We start from the raw sequence: 20496 nt of genomic DNA, 5'->3' as shown, positions 1-20496 counted from the left end.
CTCACTCCCTCCTTCTCTCTCCATCTTCCCCCCTCCCTTCCTTCCTCCCTTCCTTCCTTCCTTCCTTCCTCCCTCCCTCCCTCCTCCCTCTCTCTCCCCCTTCCTTTCTGTCTTCTTTCCTTGTTTCCTTTATCTCCCTTTCTTCCTAAAGATGCATTAGCCCCACCCATGCTGTACTGAGCCCCTTCTGTGTGCTGTGGGGGAACACACATGGCACACATCTCCCCCACCGCCGCGCACACAGGAGGCTCACCTGAAGCGGATGGCCCTGCACCTTGCTGTGAAACCACTGAGTCTGGGCCCTCATGCGAGTGCTCTGCCAGCTGTTCTCTCTTGGTAGCACAGTCCCCTCATCCAACAATTGAGGAAACAGGTTCAGAGAGGGTCAAGGTGATTCACTATCTGGGCGGAGCTGAAACTCAAACCCAAGTTTGGTGGATTCTGGATCCTAAACCCTTCTCTTTACTTGTGTCAAGCCAAGCACGGTGTGTACCCAGGACACGTTAATATTTCTTCAACAGGTGGGCACGTGACTCTCAGCCCCTCTCAGATCTCAGCCTCCATTCCCCCTTGTGAATATCCAGGGCCCCGCACCTCACACTGGCCGGGGCATCCCACAGTCGCTGACTGGTTCTCTGCTTCCCTCCTCAGAGGTGGCCGACGGCCTCTGCTGTGTGCTGACCACGCCCTGCCTCACTCAGACCACAGCTGCCCCAGCAGTGAGGGCCCCCGACGCACCTGTCACCTTGCGCCAGAAGACCTTCGACTGGAAGAGGGCGTCCAGGTGTGTGTCTGCGTGTGCGTGAGTGTGTGTGTGTGTGTGTCCTCCATGAACGAACGTGTAAGTCCCAAACCAGCACGTGAGCCTGGCACATGAACACCATGGCCAGTTACTGCTGGCCCTGCTAAACCCTCGCTCTGAGCAGATGCAGACCCCAGGAATCCCACTGTCCCCTGGGAGGCAGACCCAGCCTCAGGCCTCATGCCCCGGGTGGCATGGCCCTAGCAACTCCCCGCCATGGCCTCAGTCCCCGCAGTTGTGCAAACATTTATTGAGCCCTCCTTTGGTGTTAGCTGAATATTTTCTAGCTGAACGATACCATCTTGCTTTTTTCTAATTGTTAGTATCCTAACAATTAGAGAATAACACAAAAATCAATCTTGTACAAATTTAATATTACTGTAAACTTAATCTTGAAGGTAAACATACAAGCAAAATCCTAAGGCAACTTCATTTTTTTAAGGGAAAAAAAAATCTTCCCTTATTTGTTCTATTTGATTGTTAGCTATTGCATTTTTAGGGGTATCTGTAGTTGGAATTATCTGTAGTTGGGGTTATTGTATTAATTAAACACCGATCCAGACATCCCATTGGCAAATTCAAAGAAAATCAGTCATCAGAATTGCCTGGGAAATGAATAAAACAGCTCCTCCTTGTAAATATCATGAAGAATATTCATTAAAATTTATAGTTGGAAGTTTTAGCCATCCAAGGAAATGGCAGTTCAGAGAGGTTGAGTGATTTCTCCAAGATTACACAGCCGCAAATGCAAGAAGCAGAATTAGAATGTTAGATATATATTAACCAGGCTCTTCATTTGTTTTTCTACCTTTTCTCATTCTTTTGTCCTCCATCCCACTATGTCCCTCTCTTTTGCCCCTTTCTCTGTCCACTTTCTGCCCACTCGCAGACGGCAAGATGACCCGGAGGGGGCTGAGAACCCACTCAGTGTGGATGAGTCCCTTTTCAGCTACGGCCTTCGGGAAAGCATCGCCTCCTACCTGTCCCTGACCGGGGATGACAGCACCTCCTTCGATCGAAAGAAGAAAAGCGTCTCTTTGATGTACAGTGGAAGCAAAAGAAAGAGCTCTTTCTTCTCGTCAACGCCGTACTTTGAAGACTAGCCCGAGAACAGACACCATGGTGTTTGCACAAAGTAACAGAGGTTCAAACTGTCACCTGGGATCTTGCAGAAAGGCACGGTTTCCTGGTCCCTGGGGAACCCCACATCTTCCAGAAGCCAAGAGAAGCCACATGGAGAATTGAACTCTCATCTTCTCTATCTGCGTCATGACAAAGGGAACCCCTCTCTGGCATTTGATCAGGCACATTGCAAAATGTGGACTCCTGGCATCTTCAGGCGAGGGTTCAGAAGAGCCCTGCGTGTGTGCATGTGCACGCCACATTTGTGGGAAAGACAAAGATGCTCTCTCACAGGAACGTGCCCAACCAAGGACCACTCTCCAACACACCGCCCAGGTGGACTCACTCTGAGGTCCCTGAAGAAAACCTCTGAATGAGATAAGCCTGAGAAGAAGATGAGCCAGAAACTGTGGCCTGGCAGAAAGTCTGGGTTTGCAAATTGATCTCCTGCATTGAACTTTTGTAACCAATCTGTAAAGAGACCTCTGGGATATGGCTCCTCTCTTTTTAAGGGAGTTCAGTGACACTAAATGCTAACCTTCCTTACGAGCCCTGAATGGGGAGATCCCTTTGGGCTTCTCGTTCCAAAGCTACGTGTGCAGAAGTCAGATGGCCTCCCTACTTCTGCTGAGACCACGAGTAATGGGGGAGGGGGGCGGCTGCTTACAGTGAAAGCGCGAGGGCAGGCCTGGCACTGCGCAAGATTTCATGAGGTCGCCGACCACAGCTCACAGTACAGGAAGAGCTTCCCTGGGGTGCTGAGATTCTTGTCTATATTAATGCATCAATTACTCATTCATGACAGTGACTGCCAGAAGCGGCACTGTGTTAAGTTCTGTGTAAGGTGTCAGGTCAAAAATATGTATATGTGTGTGTGTGTGTGTGTGTGTATATATATATATGTATATATATATATATATATATATATATATATAGAGAGAGAGAGAGAGAGAGAGAGAGAGAGGGAGAGAGGGAGAGAGCGAGCGGGAGGGGCCCCAGCAGTGTAGACAGGGAGAAAAGTGTATAAACAAATATTGTGAAAGGGGGCTGTAGAAGCAGAAATCAGCTCACAGCTTTGGGTGGGAGTGGGGTCAGGTGAGGGTGACCCAGGAGCTCATGTTTCAGCTGGATCTTTAAACAGTGGAACGGTTGGTTGGACTGGGTAAGTGAGAATGGTTGGATTTTTTGAAAAAAGGAAACTGGTAAGTTCTAAAGGAATAACGCATCCGGTATCTTATTCTAAAAAGAGTCTGGCAGCCACAGGAATAAAAATGCTCAGCTCTAGAAAAGATGGGAATTGGAGTGGCTTAATTCTGTCAAACATAATTCTAAGAGACGAAAGAGAAAACATAGCAAAGTTCTAGAGCAGAAGAAGCCTTTATCTCCAGATCCTGTTAGGAAGGGGGCTGCAGATGTCGCCGTGACGCATTTTCCCAGTTGCAAAGGGATTCAGGGGGAGGAGGGGCACTGCCAACAGGAAGGGTTTGTCTGTCCAGTATATATGCATTCTGTCCATCTGAGATCACTGCGCTGGTGGTGTGTGCACACGCGCTTACATGATTTTCTGTATCATCAGATTCCAGTGTGTTTATCCAACAAGACACTTGTGGTTTCCTCAACATTCCCCAAAGGCTGTTTCTATAGAGCCAGCCAATGTATGGGAAATGAATGTAGCTCTGGGGACCTCGGCTTCCGCCATAAGGCAGGGTGACCTGGTGAACACCTGTGTATACAGCGTCTTCTGTATTGTTTTCTGTTGTGATTCACGTGAGTGGAACATTTGGGGAATAGGCGGAGGGATTTCTAAGTGGGAAGCATTACGCTTTGCTAAATCATGTATGTATTCCTGATTAAAATAAACCTAATGAATATTTAATTCTTGGAAAGTGGGGAGAGCTTCCTGGGTGAGGCTGGTGGGTGGTTCGTCTAGAAGCTCTGTGGGTTTCGAACTTTCAAATAAACTTGCAGCTGGAGAGAGAGGAGACCAGGGAACACGAGACGAACCCGCATTGGTTAGTATCTTGGTTTCTTCTTGAGGTGCAGCCTTAAGAAACCAGGGTTTTATGACTTTTGAGGGTGCCTCATCCAACTTGAAGGTGGATGTCCAGGGATCGAGGGAGAGAACAATTTCTTAGCAATTGTTATGAAAATTTTGTCTCACCTACACATCCCTGCAAATTACTTTTGATACCTCTGCTATTTGTTCTTCCAAGAGTTTCTTTCTACAAATATGTTTTTGGACACCTATTAAATACCAGACACTGTCCTGGGTGCCGGGGTCATTGCAGTAAAACCAGAGGAGGTCCCCGCGGGGCGGAGCCGGGAGATGTGCCCTTCCTTCCCCACCTCAGCAGGGGTGGCTCTCCTCTCGTTCGTCCCCTCCCCGCAGTCTGCAATCCCTGGCAGCCCAGGCTCAGCCCTGCAGATGACAGCAAGGCCCTGGGATGACAGACAAACACCTAGAAGGAAGCCGGCCCCCGAGAGCACGAGATACCTGTACTCCACACTTGGGGAAACATTATGGGAAAGAGGAAAAAAAAGAAACGCATTTGTTATTTAAGCTACTTTTGTGATGGGTCTCCTTGTTAGAGCAGGTGAGTATTTGCTCCAAAGCGCACAGAAATAAACCCGCCATAATTTGCAGATAATGAGATAACTTCATAGAAAATCCAATGGAAACAACAGACAAAGTATTAGAGGCGGTAAGAAAGCTCGCCAAATGCGGAACCAACTTCTTCCGCTACACCCGTATTTACCAACTGGAAAGTAAAATAGAAAACACGAAACCATTTATGTAGGGTCTCGCCTCAAAATAACTTCGCAAAACTTTTATGGAGAAAAGTTCAAAACTCTATGAGAAGACGTAAGGAGACAAAAATACTATGTTCCTGGTTATGGGGTTAAACTGATCCATGGATATAAGAACTAACATCCTAAAAACATAGATATTTTTCTGAAATGATTTGAAAAATTACATGAAACTACAATCCAATTCCCATCCGGAATATTTTTAAAAATCCGTAAACTTATTCTAGAATATATATGGAAGCATCAAAGCCTGTGAATAGCTAGGCCAGTTTTGATTAAGGGAAGCAATGGGGCGAGGGCTCCCACTGGGAGGTCTGTATGAAAACAGGAAAAATCAGTGCTCTGGGACCAAGCCAGCATCCCCTGCTCTCCACCACTGCTGGTTTAATGGACTCAGCATGGTCTCAGGTGCCCTCTTTGAACCAGGAGCTGAGCTAAGTGCTAAGGCCGTACTAAGAGCTACTAAGAGCATAAATCACGTACCCAATCAAGCACCGAGTCACAGTAGAAATGGAATAAGATGTGTTAGAAAAGTTAACAAATGGAAAACAAGTCGGAATTCCTAAAAATCGCTACGTAGAAGTCTCTTCCCCGCCGTGAGATGCTTTCTGTTTTAGAGCTGGAGGAAGCCTTAGAGGCCCAATTCTGCTGAGCCCTGAAGGGTGGAGTGATTGTCCAGGTGGAAAACAGGATGTGCTGACCACAGAAGAGCCTGGAAAGATCTAGAGGAAGGCACCGCATTTTCTAGGAATGGTGGCAGAGCTGCTGAGCCTTGACTGTAGCGCTCATGTGGGAAAGGAGACCGGAAAATTTAGCTTGAGGCCAGTTTCTGAGGCCTGGAATTCACTCAGAGGAATGCAGAATTGGGGCAATGTCAAAGGAAAGCAATGGAAATTTCTTCTGGGTCCTGAGAATCACAGCACAGAGGACATGACCTCCTCTGCCTTCTCTTAAAACTGGCCAAGGGGTCAGCGCCACAGAATTCAGGCTTGCAATATGGCTCCCCTCTTCCTTTTTCAAGCTGGCCCCCAGGGCAGGTGAAACACTCGGGATCTGCTTTTGCCTGGAGTTGCCTTCGCTTGGCATGGGACATGGGGGAGCTCGGGTTCCTTGAGTTCCCACAGTGTGCAGGGCACTTTACAGACCTTGTATCATGACTGCGTGAGCCCGTAGGAGACAGAATTAATCACACCTATTTTATCCATGAAGAAGGCAGTGGTAAAGTGTTTCACCCAAGGCCAGCATCTTAACTCAGGCTTGTCTGACCCTAGGCCTGCACTCTTCCTCTGACACATTGAGACCCCGAATGAGTCACAGGCTCTTGGAGGAGCCTCACAGTGTAGAAGAACACAGGGTTTGGCTTCAGCTTCCAACCCCTAATGCAGCTCCTTCTTTACTGTGTGTTCTTTAGCGGGTCACTAAACATCTCTGAGCCTTGGCTTTATTTTGTCTAGATTAGAAATAAAATAAATGTCCCTGGCAAATTAATGTGAGGAATCTATGAGGTAATATATTCGAAGTGACTTATGGTCCCAAACATGCTAAACAAATAAATATAAGTTATTAATTATCACAGGAGTCTGTTTCGTCCAAATTTCAACAGTTCTGGTCCCAAGATTTGTAGAAAGACTGAAGATTTTATCCAAGAATATAGCACCAACTCACATTCATTCCCCAAACATCTGTTGGTAGAGAGCACACTGAAGAACTGCTAATATCTTGAAGTATTTTAATTCTCTCATTCCCAAATAATTTCACAGGCATCCCCCCAAACTGCAGGGAGCAGTTGTAAAGGCTACCTCCACATGACTAAAACAGATGGAGGGATTATTCTTAAATACACTACCATTTGCTAAAACAGATTAGTTTTTGAAATTCCCTAAACATCGAAACCCTCCAGAACTTTCAAAAGGAAAATTCTGCCTTCTGGGCGCACTGGAAGGTATTTTTGGTGTCCTCTGGGTCCCACTCAGTGTCTGGCTTATGAGCAGGCCCTGGGGGCATCAACGCAGCCCTTCAGGATCAACTCAAAGTCAGGAAGGTCTGCTTTCAATACCAGGAACTGAAAGATGTTTGTGCTCAGGCCTCCTGACACTCAGATGCACCAAGCATGAAGGGACAGATTGAAGAAAACCTGATGCAAAGGACGAGAAACACAAGGAAGAGGTGGGAAGGCAAGAAGTGGACTAGCCTGTGGGTCCCTTGACACCCCCCCTCCCAGGCTCATGAGCTCCTTTACTGCCCGGATGTTAATCACGGAGCATCGACCCTAAGACAGCAGTGCTGGGTGCCCCGGGCTCTGTGGAGAGCCAGGCATCCCCGGCTGTCCTGGAGATGACAGTCTTGTAAGAGAGACATACATGGCAGTAGGAGCAATTATGTACCGGTGGGGAAGCAGGAGAGATGCCATACGAGATTTACGGATGGCATCAGCCATAGGAAGAGGGCCTGGTTCAAGGCTGGAAAGTCTGGAAGTAGCCCCTGAAAGACGAGTAGGGAGGGCAAAGAGGAAGACGGGAGAAAAGGAATCCACGCACAGGAAACTACCAGTAAGAGGCAGGAACTAGTGCAGGGACCCTTCAAGGAGTACTAGAAGGCTCCCGTGGCTGAAGGGGAGAGATGAAGTGGCAGGAGGCCCTGCTCCTTGGCAAGGACAGCAATGATGTTGATCCCGCCTCCGTTGTGCCCAAACAGTGACACTTCTCCACCCTGCTTATGATCACAGGTTTGGATCCTGGGAAGGCTGGAGAGAGCTAGATGTGGTTTGATGGCCTTAGAATCGCCAGCAGGTCCATGGCACTGGCCTCAGTGGTTCTCCTTCGTACCTTCCTTTGGGTCACTCAGTAGTCTCCTCATTGCTTTCTCTTCCTCCAGCACTGCCCCTCTTACACGCATCCTCCGCCGAGCTCTAGAAGTCTTCCTGAAGGCGAGTCTAAGCAAGTTTCCCACCTGCCTAAAACCCTCTGATGGCATGAGAGTGTTCATAGCAGCACTATTTCCAGTAGCCAAAAGGGGGAAGCAACCCAAACATCAATCAATAGATGAATGGATAAACAAAATGTGCTGTACACATACAACGGAATATCATTCAGCCCTAAAAAGGAATGAAATTCCGACGCATGCTACAACGTGGACGAAGCTTGAGGACACTATGCTAAGTGAAGTAAGCCAGTTACAAAAGGACAGATCTTCTAGGATTCCACTAACATGAGGTAAATTCATATTAGAGTGGGCAAATTCACAGACACAGAAAGTAGAGTAGCAGTTGCCAGGGGCTGGGAGGAAAGGAGAATGGGGAGTTAGCGTTTGACAGGTACAGAGTCTCTGTTTAGGATGATGAACAAGTACCGGTGACAGTTCATGCTGATGGTTGCACTACATTGAAATGTACTCAATGCCAGTGAATTGTACACTTAGTACTGGTTAAAACGGAAAACCAAACCAGCAAACACACAAAAGACGCTGAAGGCTCCCATGCACTCAGGATAACACCCGAGGCGTTTACTGCAGGCTGGCTGCTCTCTGCCTCCACACCACTGTCCACGCAGACCCGGTCCTCCAGCTGCACTGCATGATGGGCAGAACCCAGCAAAGAGCCAAACTTTCCCTTGGTGCTAGGACTCTGGTTACGTGCCTACACAGCCTTCAACATCAGCTGGCACAGTCTCTCTCTCAGGAGGCATTCTGGGACATTCTCTCTTTCCCCTGAGTTTGGTTGGGAGCGTCTCTCTGAGCTGCTCTAAGACGCTCTTTTAAATATCTGCTTTAAATGTTTGTCACCTCTTTCTCCAGTAAACTACAAGCTTCCTGAGAACTAGGTCGTGTATTATTTAGCATGGCACTTCCAAAAAGGAGCATAGTACTTGGCACCAGTTGGACATTCAATAACATTAGAAGCTCATCAGTGACACAATAGCCATCAGAGCATATGCTGTGGTCAACAGGTTGTTTCCTCCATCATAATTATTTCATCACTATCAACATTCTCATGCCATCATCATCACCATCAACATCACCATCACCAACATCGCCATCATCAACACCATCATCATCACCATCATCACCATCAACACCACCATCATCACCATCATCACCATCATCATCATCATAATCATCATCATCATCACTCAGCAGGTACTTCAGACCATCCAGTGGAATCCTGAGTGTTATGTTCTACTCTTTGCCTTCACTCACCAGTCAGCAACAAAGTTGGCCAAACCTTTGTTGCTCTGTGACAGATCCAGCTGCCCTCCACTGCTTTAATTGCTATTAAACCCTAATGAGGCACTCCCAGGAAATAGAAACTCTTCCCCGTCTAGAATTATTAACATTTTAGATGTGAGTGGACAGCAGTCAGGGGAGCCCTGCAGCATCCGGGCTCACGTGAACACGGAAAGATGGCCATGGGCAGGACACCCACTCAGAACAAAGGATAAAGCAAGTCCAAGCAATTGAAGCCAACTGGGGCAAGGAGGGACCACCTTCAGCAAGACTGAAGGCAGAGCAGGCGACTCACCATCAGCATGGCTCTCCGGAAGAGTCTGGAGTCTGTGGCCCTAGTGGTTAGAAGGTGGATGCTGGCCACGTCGGCTCCGCCACGGTCTGCTGCCAGCGTCACGCGCTGAGGGTCCCCACCAAACGCTCCGATGTGGGTCTGCACCCAGGTCAGAGCCACCACCTGGTCCAGCAGCCCCCAGTTGCCGCTCAACTCGCCGGACCCTTCAGAAAGAGGAAAGTCTTCAGCACTCTGCGATTCTGCAACCTGGGATGTAACCATCCTCGTGTTGTGTAAGCCAGGCACGGGGTGCCGGTGGGGGGCCTGGGCTCCTGCCCGCATAGGTCTGGACTGTGGTTTCCCAATATAGTGGGGCAGTGGGAAGAGCCTGGGCTCCGGAACCAGGCCCATCCGGCCCGGATTCTCGCTTCAGCTAGGAGACTGCAGATGTGTCCCTCCACCTCTGTGGGCCACGGCCACCCCATCTCGCCCCACTGCCCGTGAGGAGGGCGGCTTCTCAGATGAGAGGCATTGCACGTTCAGACCCCAGGCTTGGCGCATCCGACGAGAAGGAGCTGAATTTCCGGCCCCCCATCTCCCCCCACTGCCCGTGACTCTCCGTGTCTCCTGCCCCCCGATGATGGCCAGGCCCGGCTGAGACTCTCGGTCCCACCTCTTCCCACTACCTTCCATGACCTTCGCAGCAGCGGCAGAGCTGCGATTCAAGTTTCTTACATTGTTTGTTTGTTGTTGATTGTCATTTGATCCTGTTGCTTGTTTCCAAAGCACACACCTTTTGACTACAGTCATGTATATGACCACATATGCAGCACTCAGTTGAGTCCATCTCTCTTTCATTCATAGAATTCAGTAAATATGTATCAAAAGCTCAGCATGTTGTTTTAAGTCGAATGATTCAGATACAAAGGAACCATACAGCCAACACGTGCTCTTCCCCTTGGCATTTGGGACATGCCGTGCCCAGGCCCTTCAGGCGTCCTCTGAATTCAACGGCCCCTCTTAGTCTACACCGCTAACTGCCCTGAAACACTAAGCCTGCTCTGGTTTGAGCCGAGGTTCATGCCCTTCGTCTCTGGCTTCTTTCCAGGAAACCCCAGCAGAACCCGTGGCTCCAACCACCGCCTATGTGCAAAGACTCTCGGGACTGTGTCCGCAGCCCAGGGCACTCTCCCAGGCCTGGGCCCCTCGAGTTCCCCCAGGAGGCTGTCTCACAGGCACCTCAAGTCCATTCAGCCCCAAAGGGAATTGATTCTAAGTCTCCTGAGCGCTCCCACCGGCGGCCTCGGCAGAGTTTCTTACCTTCTCCTTCAAGCGCGGCACCGCCCACCCTGCTCCTGCACGGCCTCGCGGGAGTCTCCCCGACTCCTCCTTCGACCGTGTCCCCCTCCTCCCCAGCCGCTGCAGGCTCTCCTGCCACTGACTGCCACCCCCTTTCCTCCACGCTTCTCCTTGGCCTCCTGTATCCACACATTCCTCCCTACAGTGAATTCTCCATGGCGCATGCAGAGTGGTCTTCTAAACTTAGAATCTTGATTATCTCTCTCTCTGACACACACACACACACACACACACACCCTGCCCCATCCTATGTAAAATGTCCCCTCTCATCCCATGGTCCTTAGGGCACCATTTCAGTTCTTCTATCACATTCAAAGCCCCCCGGGACCGGGCCATCCATCTCTCAGGCCACATCTCCCTTTGTCTCCCCACTGTTCTGTGCTGCAACCAGCCAGGCTTCCCCTCAGAGGCTCAAACACACCAGCCCCACCCTCCCCCATGCCTGTGCTTGCACATGTGATTCCTCCACCCAGAGCTGTGCCCTCTCCCCTTGACCTTCTCTAACTCCCTCCTCTGGCCCAGTCATCCTCCAAGTCTTAGCTACACCATCAGCTCATAGGCAGCCCTCAGGGGAAGTGAGGGGCCCCTTTCAAAGCATTTGTCACCACTGGCTCCCCTGCTAGACTCTACGCCCCATGAAAACCAGAAGCACGGAGTAGGTCCTTATGAAATGTTAGGTAAATGAAATGACTACAGTTATTATGAACACGATTCAACGTCAAGTGAAAAACTATCAGAAAGAACCCATATTCCCAAATAGAAAACCAGAAAGACCTTGCATCCGATTCCCCAAAATGGTGTTCACAAAGCTGACGAGAACACCAGCTCAGTGGACATAACGGTACGAATTACTCTTCCAGCTGGGGAGACACTCAGAATTTCTTCAAATGCATTTCATGTTCTGGGTTTAGTGAAGCCATTGGCACCATCCTCTCTGCGGACTTTTCTGGATTACATGCACATTCCATTGGTTAGGATGAGTGCTTTTGTTTCCAAGGTCTGAGGGAGGGCAGGAAAGCCGGGCACCAGCTGAGCAGGACCCAGTCTGGGAAGTGACGCCCACGGCCTGCATTTCTAGTGACAACAGGGAGGGACGCCACTGTCCCTGACTCTCACTCCCCATGTACCAGCTTCCCACTTACAGTGCTGACATTCTGGGGTCTACAGACCCCTAGGATGTCAGAGATGAGGGTGCATTCAGGAGGCAAGTCCGAACTGGGCTTCACCTCACGCCAGGTGCTGTGCTGGGTAGTGCAGAGAGCAAGATAGACAAGATCCTGGCCCTAGAAGCAGACGCCCTCCAGGACGTGCACACGAAGCAGCCACCTCGCTGCTCTGAGATGGTCTAATTCAACCCTTTCCTCCCCTGGTGGAACCTGAGACTTGAGAGGGAAAGAGTCTGTTGAGGTGCAAGAAGCAAATTCGAGATCAAGTTGGCACTTAAATTCAATGCACACTCAGAGCTCTTCGTCCTAACATTCAATCCAATTCAACAAATGTTTGTCCAAAAAATCTATGGTGTGCAAGGCACTGTGTTATTTTCATTAAAAAATTTAAGTACTCTATTTATGGAACTTTCTCTGCTCAGAAGCCTTCATAACTCCCTCATTCCTGCCGCATCAAGTCTAACTCCTTCCTGGCTTTTCAGCTCCTCTAAGATTGACTTCAGCCCATCTGAACAGTCTGGGTCCCTTCACTTTCTAACACCTGCCCTTGTCCAGCCATCGGCGTCTGCTCATCACCTGTGTTCATTGCCCTGCAGTCTGGCCTTGGTTGAGCTCCATTCTCTTTATCCTCTGGGACTCCGTCTCACCTGGCTCAGCCCCGCCACAAACACATAGCGTGCAGTGCTGCTGGGGGTGTGAAACTGGACAGGGCTGCTCTCTGCTGGCCAGGCGTGTACAGTCCAGGAGGGAGACGGGTGTGAGAGGAAGGTGTCCGGACAGCGTGATGGCGCTCCTCCCCATCTGCCTCACACCGCCCTGATGGGCCCCCCCAGCTCCACGCTCCCACCTCTCTGGTCAGAACACACCAGCAAACATTCGACTGTTCCCTCACTGTCTAACCGGCTCTTGCTAGCTCATCTGATTTCTTCATCTGTCCCTCTAAAGCTCCTTAGCTGGGCTCACAGTGGGTTCTCCCCCAGCTCTTGTTGATGGCCATCAATAGAAGGCATCATGGTGTGTGGGCTTAGCAGGCAGGTTATGGAGCCAGACGAGCTGGGCACAGGTCCCAACACCTACTAGCTGTGCGGGGCCCTGGACAAGCTACTTAATGTGACTTGACTTTCCCTGTCTGTAAAATGGAATAATAATAGTACCAACCTCAATAGGTTGTTATGATGATTGAATTTGTTAATATCCGTAAAAGGAACAGAACAGTGCAATGCCTGGCATAAAGCACTCTGGAATGCGTTTGGTTTTTCTTAAACAAAATGAACAGGTTTAGGCCCCAGCATTATCTCACAGGTGCCCTTTGCACGGTCTGCCTTGTCTTTAGTAGCAAAAATTACGTCTGTGACGGGGGCAGGACCCTGTGCCTGTTTTTCTGGTTAGGATGGTGAGCAGACCCCCTCAGAGGGGAGGCTCCAAGCGCCCCAGGGAGGACGGGGTGATGGGTGTGTTACGTGTCTGGCCTTCGGTCTGTCTCCCTGGCCAAAGCCCACTTCCTCTGCTCCCACACCCTGCAGGGCGCCCGCGAGCCACGGCCGACCCACTCCTCTGATCCTGCACGCCACTGGCCTGGGTTGCCCTTGCTGCATTGCTTTACCAGAGAGAGAAGGATAATCACTGTGCCCCACGGCCCTGGGGTCTGTTCCACCGGCAGGGTCCAGGCTGGGAGAGGGCCTCCCTGGCCCATCATCAACCCCCTCACTTCCTTCCCAATTGCTCTTCATCAGGAATCGTGCTCCTTTTAAGTACTGCTGGGTTTCTCGCAGAGAACACGAGTTTGTCTGGTCGGCCGCAGGCCTGGCGTGAGCTGCTGTTTTCAGCTTCTTCCCATCCCTTTCTTAATGTGCCTCTGGAGTCTGGAGCTCTTGGGGGATTATCTTCACTCTGGGCTACAACAGCAGATGCTGCACACATTTATCACATGAGACGATGTACATGAAGCAGCAGCTTGGCCTAACTCAGTAAATGCCATGGGCTGCAGTTGCTGGTGGCCAGATGCAGGGCCGGGACATGGCTGCAACAGAGCCCTGGCTTGGAGAGGCCCTGCCAGGGAAAGGAAAGGGGCATTAGCCCCCGGGAGCCCCTGCAAGGTACCGGCAAGGTTCCCAGTGTTTGCCTTCACATGCTTGATCTCCTGAGAGACGGGCAGCCTGGGATGGGATGGGACGCTGAGGGAGGGACCGAGGGACCCCCCCCCAGAGCCCCTGAGCCCCATGGAGTGAGGAGCTGCCCCTGGACCTTGCTCTTCTCGGGTGCGAATCCTGTACACTGTGCAGGACACCAGTCTGGGGCTGGCACTTGAAGTCGCCCAGCTCTTTCCAGACCTGTCCTGAACCACAGTTTCCAACTATTTAAAATGGAAAGGAGGAGGGATGAGTCGGTGGAGCTCAGGCAAGTCTCAGGGCGGGCGGTGAAACTATTCTGTATGATTGGTGGACACGCGTCATGATGTTTGTCAAAACCCACAGAATGTACAACACAAAGAGTGAGCCCTGCTGTAGAGTATGGACTTTAGTCAATACTAACATACCACTATGGGCTCATGGAGTGTAACAAGTGTGTGGCACCAATGCGGGACCTTAACAGGGGAAACTGAGGCAGGGGAGGACGCAGCATATGGGAACTCTGTAATTTATGCTCAAATTATTCTGTAAACTTAAGATCATCTAGATAATGAAATCCATTACATATATGTATTTTTTTCTTTTCTTTTTTTCTTTTTTTTTTCGGCTGCGCCACTCATCTTGTGGGATCTTAGTTCCCCGACCAGGGATTGAACCTGCGCCCTCGGCAGTGAAAGCGCCGAGTCCTAACCACTGGACCGCCAGGGAATTCCCTATATATTTTTTTTCATGGGAAAGGGATGATGTATTTGTGTTGGAAGTTTATTGGGGGCTTAGCTGAATCGCACACCTGCTCTTTTCTCCCTCTGCTGTGAGTGCGCACCTTCTCCGCCTGGAACCTTGCCGTGGGACGCCCAGTGTCTGGCGGGAGGTGGTCGTCTGCAGCCAGGAGCCTGTGTGTGTGTCCTAGAGCTGCTGCCCCTCCACCCACCGGCCCTGGCGGCCACTCTCTGGGTCTCAGTTTCTTGATTGACTGATGGTTCCCCTAGGGGCTGAACTGCAAGGAGCTCCAGGTAAGAGATGCTAAAGCTCTGGAATGTGGGAAGTACCAGGAGGTCTCCAGAATAAAGCAAAGAAAAGCTGCCTGAGCCTAAATGAATTAAAACACTGATCCTGGGCTTCCCTGGTGGCGCAGTGGTTGAGAGTCCGCCTGCCGATGCAGGGGACACGGGTTCGTGCCCCGGTCTGGGAAGATCCCACATGTCGCGGAGCGGCTGGGCCCCTGAGCCATGGCCGCTGAGCCTGCGCGTCCCGAGCCTGTGCTCCGCAACGGGAGAGGCCACAGCAGTGAGAGACCCGCATACCGCAAACAAACAAACAAACAAACAAAAAAAACCCCCCAAAAACACTGATCCTCTCTGTACACAGAAGAATGAGGAATCTGTAGGGCATTTCTAAACACCAAGGGAGAGAAAACTATTTTTTAAAATGATACCTATTCTCAATCTTTAACATTAACTGCTAAGTATTGTTCTTTCTTCTTTCTTCCTCTGTATCCCCTGTCTCCTACATTTATTTTTTTAATTAATTTTTATTGGAGTATAGTTGCTTTACGGTATCACATTAGTTTCTGCTGTACAGCAAAGTGAATCAGTTATACGTATATATATATCCCCACTTTTTAAAGAATAGCTTACCCTTACATGAATCATATATCATATATGTTATATAAGCACTATATATAAAGCATGAGAAAAAAGCAAACATGTTAACCCACCACCCAGCTTAAGAAACAGAACAAACACCACAAATTCTTGAGAGGACCCTTACACAGACAACACACGTAAACAGGAAGGCAAACACCATGGAAACTCCTGGAACCCCAGTTTTAAATGTGCAACTTTAAGGGGAAGCAATTCTCTTTGAGGAGTTTTCTTTTCTTTGGGGGGGAGAGGGAGTGGCACACATAACTTTTCCAGACATGTCAACTTTAGATAGCTGGGGTTTTTTTCAGTTTTAAAAGAGATTATATTTGTGAAGCAACTAAGTTAACATTTTTCTCCTTTCCCTATTTCCTTGAACACTCAAGTTATATGTTAAAGATATTTTAAAACTGTCCTGAATTAAAAGAGATTGTGAAAGTTGCGAAAACAACAACAACAACAATAAAACCGAAAACATCGAGGGAGCAAGCTACCATTTCTTCTTAGTGCTTCATCCACGGGATTCAACGCCCAGTGTGACATTAAATTTAACTCACGGCTGCGGGGCATAAAGTCCCTTAACCTCTCTGAGCCTCGTCGTTTCCTCTATGACATGACCGCACAGGGCTGACCTCGCAAAGGTGCCTGGAGACTGAAATGACGTCACCCAGAAAAGATGTCTGGTAGAGATGGGTGCTGGGTGAGGGTAACTCTCCTTCTCTCTTGCTGACAGCTTTGCTTTAAGCACAAGGAACAGGCAGTGTTGCAAGTCAGGAGTGAGAAGGTGTGGGTGTTCTGGAAGAGTTCCGACCCCAGACTCTGCCTCGCCGGCAGCAGAAATGAGTTTCCCTTCCAGGAAGCCCACAGAATTCTCCATAAGATCACAGCCCATGAAATCATAATCCCCGCCCCCTCACGGAGGGATGGCATATGGAAATTCGCTCTCTTGTGTCTGGAAACACTCTGAGCCAGAGTCAGCCGTGTCTGTGAAATGCTCCACCTGAGCGGGTCCCACAGGCTGGGTTCTGAGTTTCACCATCTCTTTAGAGAAAGGAGCTCCTGATTTAACAGATTGTCAGTCGTGTGTTTGAAAAGAGGAAAGAAAACCTGGGCAGGGCATTCAGTGCTCCAGCAGCTTTCCCTGCACCCCTGAAGGAAAGTCTGGAATCTGGTCATCGTCCACATTCCCCTCATTGGCACCTGGTCACATGTTGCCTTAACTTGTTGCCTGTTTCATGTTTGTTGTGCAGACGAAGAATCTTCTTTATGACACTCAAGGCCTCCTGCCACGTGGTCCACCCAGCCCTCATTCCCCAGCACTGCCTGGCTTCTGCTCACGCAGGATGCCTGCTCCACTCGGCCACATTCTAGAGGAGTCCGTCATTCCCACCAGGCTACCTCCCACCCACCCAGCCATACTCAGCAGGCAAGACATTCCAGGTCTTAAATGAGATCCCCGGAGAACAGAGATGCTGCTAGGTGCCTGTCCCTGAGGACTCCTAAAGCCCATCACAGCCTCTAAAGTCCCTTTACATGTAGCATATCACTGGAGCCTCACAGTGACTTTGGAAGTTGGGTAAAATTATTCCCATTTTACAGAGGAGAAAACTGAGACTTGGAGAAAGGAAGGGTTTTATCCAAGGTCACACAGACAACCCTTGGCTCTTCAGATTCCCAGACCAGCGTGTCTGCCCTCTGCCACGTCTGCCTGTCAAACAACTGCCCTACCACTGGGGGTTGGGGTGGGGGGGTGGGGAGATGGAGGAAGAGACATGGGTGGATGACGCTGGGATTGGTCCAAGCCTCAATTCTGCCCTGTGGACTGGTGGGGAAGGTGGAGGGCATAACCAGAGTGATAAAGGCATCTGTGACTGGAAAGGGGACAGGCCGGATGTTCAAAAGCAATCTGGAATTCGAGGGGAATCAGAAATCATTGTCTATGCAGCCCTCACTCCAGTAAATGGCTTCCTGAGGGCCCAAGAGCTCTAATCCATGCCTTAGAGTCTCCAGGGCAGGTCGACCCTGGTGATGAATCCTGGCTCTGCTCCTTCCTGACCACGTGAGCTTGAGCCAGGGTCTAGCCCTCTGGGGTCTCGGTACACACACGCGCACACACAGATACATCACAAGATAAAACGTACTTGGAACAGCTTCAGACACATGATAAGTGTAATCAGTAGTAACTGTGACTCTCATCTATGGGCATCAGCATGGCTGGAGGGTCTCGTGAACGCACTGGTCATACCACTCCCTGCTCAGCGGGCTGGAGGAGGGCTGCGGGCTGGGAAGAATGGGGCTTGGGGAAGAAAGGACTAAACGCACACAAAGAACACACCCGGCTCAGGAGGTCAGCGGTCCCCACCAACGCCAGCAACTCACCGGAACTCAGGAAGCCAAAGACGCCCACTCGGTAGCTGGCAGTGACCACGATGAGGTTGCCAACAGCAGCCAAGAAGGAGCCATCCACAGCCGGCTGGCCCCCCCTGGCCCCGCCCTCTGCGGCGTTGTGGAGGAACAACAGCACAGACACGTTGGGGGCCTGTAGGGATTGGAGAAATGCGGGAGCTCCAGGCGGCCACCCTCACCCCCCAGAGCTTGGTGAGGGCACCTTCCCCACTCAGGTGCCCAACTGTGAGGCGACGCACGACTCTTCCTTCACCTCTGCCCTGTAGGCATATTCAGTCTCAGTTAGGGGCTGAATTGTGTGCCCCCCAAATTCACATCTTGAAGCCCTAACCCTGGCTGCCTCAGACTGTGACTGTGTTTGGAGACAAGTCCTGTAACGAGATGGCCCTAATCCAATAGGACTGGCGTCCTCATACAGAGAAGAAATTTAGACACAGATGCACACAGAGGAGAGGCCTGCGGAGACACAGGGAGGAAAAGATGACCATCTACAAGCCAAGGAGAGTGGCCTCGGAAGGAAACAACCCTGTAGACATTTTGATCTTGGACTTCTGGCTTTCAAAATCATGAGAAAATACCCTTCTGTGGTTTCAGCCTTCCAGTCTGTGGCACTTTGATAGAGCAGACTGAGCAAAGGAGCAAAACCCACCTCCCGGATGAGGACCCAGAGCGCCATAAAAAGTGAAGACACGTTGCCCACGCTGCCGAGTGAGCCGGGGACCTGTCCCATGCAGCCACGTGGTCTCCCAGCAGCCCAGCTCCTGGCCCGCGTTTACTCTGGAAGACGGTTCTGTGTCCTCCTTGGGGAGTCCTTGAGTTTGGTCACCATCCCTGGAATCCCATCTTGTTAACACAGAGCCACCTTTGTTTAGCCCGACTGAGCGCCAGGCACCATGCTGACTATTGGCGTGTGTCACTTATTCAGTCCTCAAACAGCTCCGTGAGGGTGGCATGTTGTCGTTACTCCCATTTTACCGATGAGGAAGCAGAGGCTTGCTGGCGTTAAATAGCCTGCCTCAGGTCACATGGCTATGAGTAGCAGAGCTGGGATCTGAACCCAGGTTGACCCCTTCCTATCAGAATATTGTGTTCCGTCTAGGGGATCTGACACCCCGCCCCAGGCCATGGTGAATGCAAGGCCCCAGGTGGCTCTCGCTCACTCAGGCCCTGAATCCCTGGGCTGTGACTTCTCTACTCCATGTGCCCTGGGCTCCGACACCAACAGCAAACACTGACCAAGGACCTGCCCGGGTGGGTGCCATGCTAAGTGTGCTCGCCTAGAACGTCTGATTAGAGCTTCCGCCTCACAAGGTAGATGACTCTAAGCACCCCCATGCTACAGGTGTGAAAACAGAGGCTCAGAGCAGTGAAGTGGCTTCTTGAAACATCTACAGAGAGGAAGGGACCGAGCAGAATTCTGACCCCAGCCCCCTCCTCCCTCTGGGACACCCCTTCTCGTAGATGTCACCACCTGGTGGGCTTGTTGATTCTTCCAATAGGAGGCCTTTTAAATGCTATAGAAAAAGGCCAGCTCAGGTGGCCTTGGTTTCATTTGCTGTGGGCCACCAGAGAGGTCAGGGACAGGCCCTGTCTCCCCTCCTCAAAGCACCCTGAGTTATTTTTACTGAGTAGCAGGCGAGCAAGAGAGAATACTTCCACTCACGCAGCCCAGGAGGGCCTGCACATTTAGGGGCCCTTGTTCCGAGCTCACTCAGGCCAGCCTGCCGTGACCCAGCCTCCAAAGTACACCGCCTCTCACTGCTGGTCAACTGGGGACCAGGAAGCGGTGGCCCAGTCACACGTACCATGGGATCTGTCAGTACAGGGCTGGCGTCACCAGAAACTCATGTTTCCTGAGGCTCATCAGTTCTGTTTTCTCTCATGAGCTCCGACCCTTCCCTCAAACACTCAACATCAGGATCATAGCTGCCACCTAGGCAGATACAGCCTTCAAAGCAGGACCTAACCAAAGTCAGGGTCACCTCCCAAGCCTCACCCTCTAGAACTGCCTCGAATGAGAGACCACATGGAAAGAAATACCCGCTAGGGGGGGTCTCTCCAAGAAGAGCCGCTGGTTTCCTCATTTGCGGATTAGTTTGACCCAGCTCCACACTCCCCCAGCCCGCGGCCCTGCAGGGGGCCCTGCATCAGCGCTGGCCCTCACCCGCCAGCGTGGCTCTCACCTCGCCTCATCCGCACCCCTGCTCAGGCGCGCCCTCCTGATCACCACCTACCTCACTCCTCCTGCCACTCCGTCTCCTCCCCTGCTGTGCTTTTCTTCACAACCATATCAATACCACAGTTGTCCAATATTTATCTGCTTATCTGTTTATTTCTGCTCCTCCCACTGAGAACAGCCCCTCCTGTGACGGGCGCTTTATGAATACTTCTTAGAGGGCCGGAGCCGGATAGCCATGCACATGCTCCCGTGCGGGAGATCAGGTGAGGCCGTGGGGGACCCAGGCTTGCTCTCAGCCACTCAGGCCTCAGGAAGCCAGGAACCCACCAGGAGAGCACAGGGCGGACCATGCTGGCCACTCTGGGGCTGGGGATTTCTAGTGGGGCC

The 20496-nt window shown here is 50.8% G+C and overlaps 2 protein-coding genes across 4 annotated transcripts in view; one reads left to right on the top strand and one right to left on the bottom strand.

The window, feature by feature from the left end:
- Positions 1-3800, top strand: part of SLA (Src like adaptor) — an 83712-nt gene extending 79912 nt beyond the window's left edge. For all 3 annotated transcript variants that reach the window (XM_060287387.2, XM_030875857.2, XM_030875855.2), the window contains 2 exons: positions 652-784; positions 1692-3800. In XM_060287387.2, the coding sequence (XP_060143370.1) occupies positions 652-784; positions 1692-1905 (347 nt within the window). In that variant the 3' untranslated portion in view covers positions 1906-3800. The remainder of the gene's footprint in view (positions 1-651; positions 785-1691) is intronic.
- The window catches only part of TG (thyroglobulin), a 241822-nt gene that overhangs the window by 87057 nt on the left and 134269 nt on the right, over positions 1-20496 (bottom strand). The window contains exons 40-41 of the mRNA XM_030875854.2: positions 17904-18063; positions 9249-9451 (exon numbers count right to left, since the gene is read on the bottom strand). Coding sequence (XP_030731714.2) covers positions 9249-9451; positions 17904-18063 — 363 coding nt within the window. The remainder of the gene's footprint in view (positions 1-9248; positions 9452-17903; positions 18064-20496) is intronic.

This window comes from Globicephala melas, chromosome 17 (genome assembly GCF_963455315.2).
Source record: "Globicephala melas chromosome 17, mGloMel1.2, whole genome shotgun sequence".
NCBI lineage: Eukaryota > Metazoa > Chordata > Mammalia > Artiodactyla > Delphinidae > Globicephala > Globicephala melas.
Note: the sequence above shows the minus strand (reverse complement) of the source record. Positions and strands in the feature narration are given on the sequence as shown.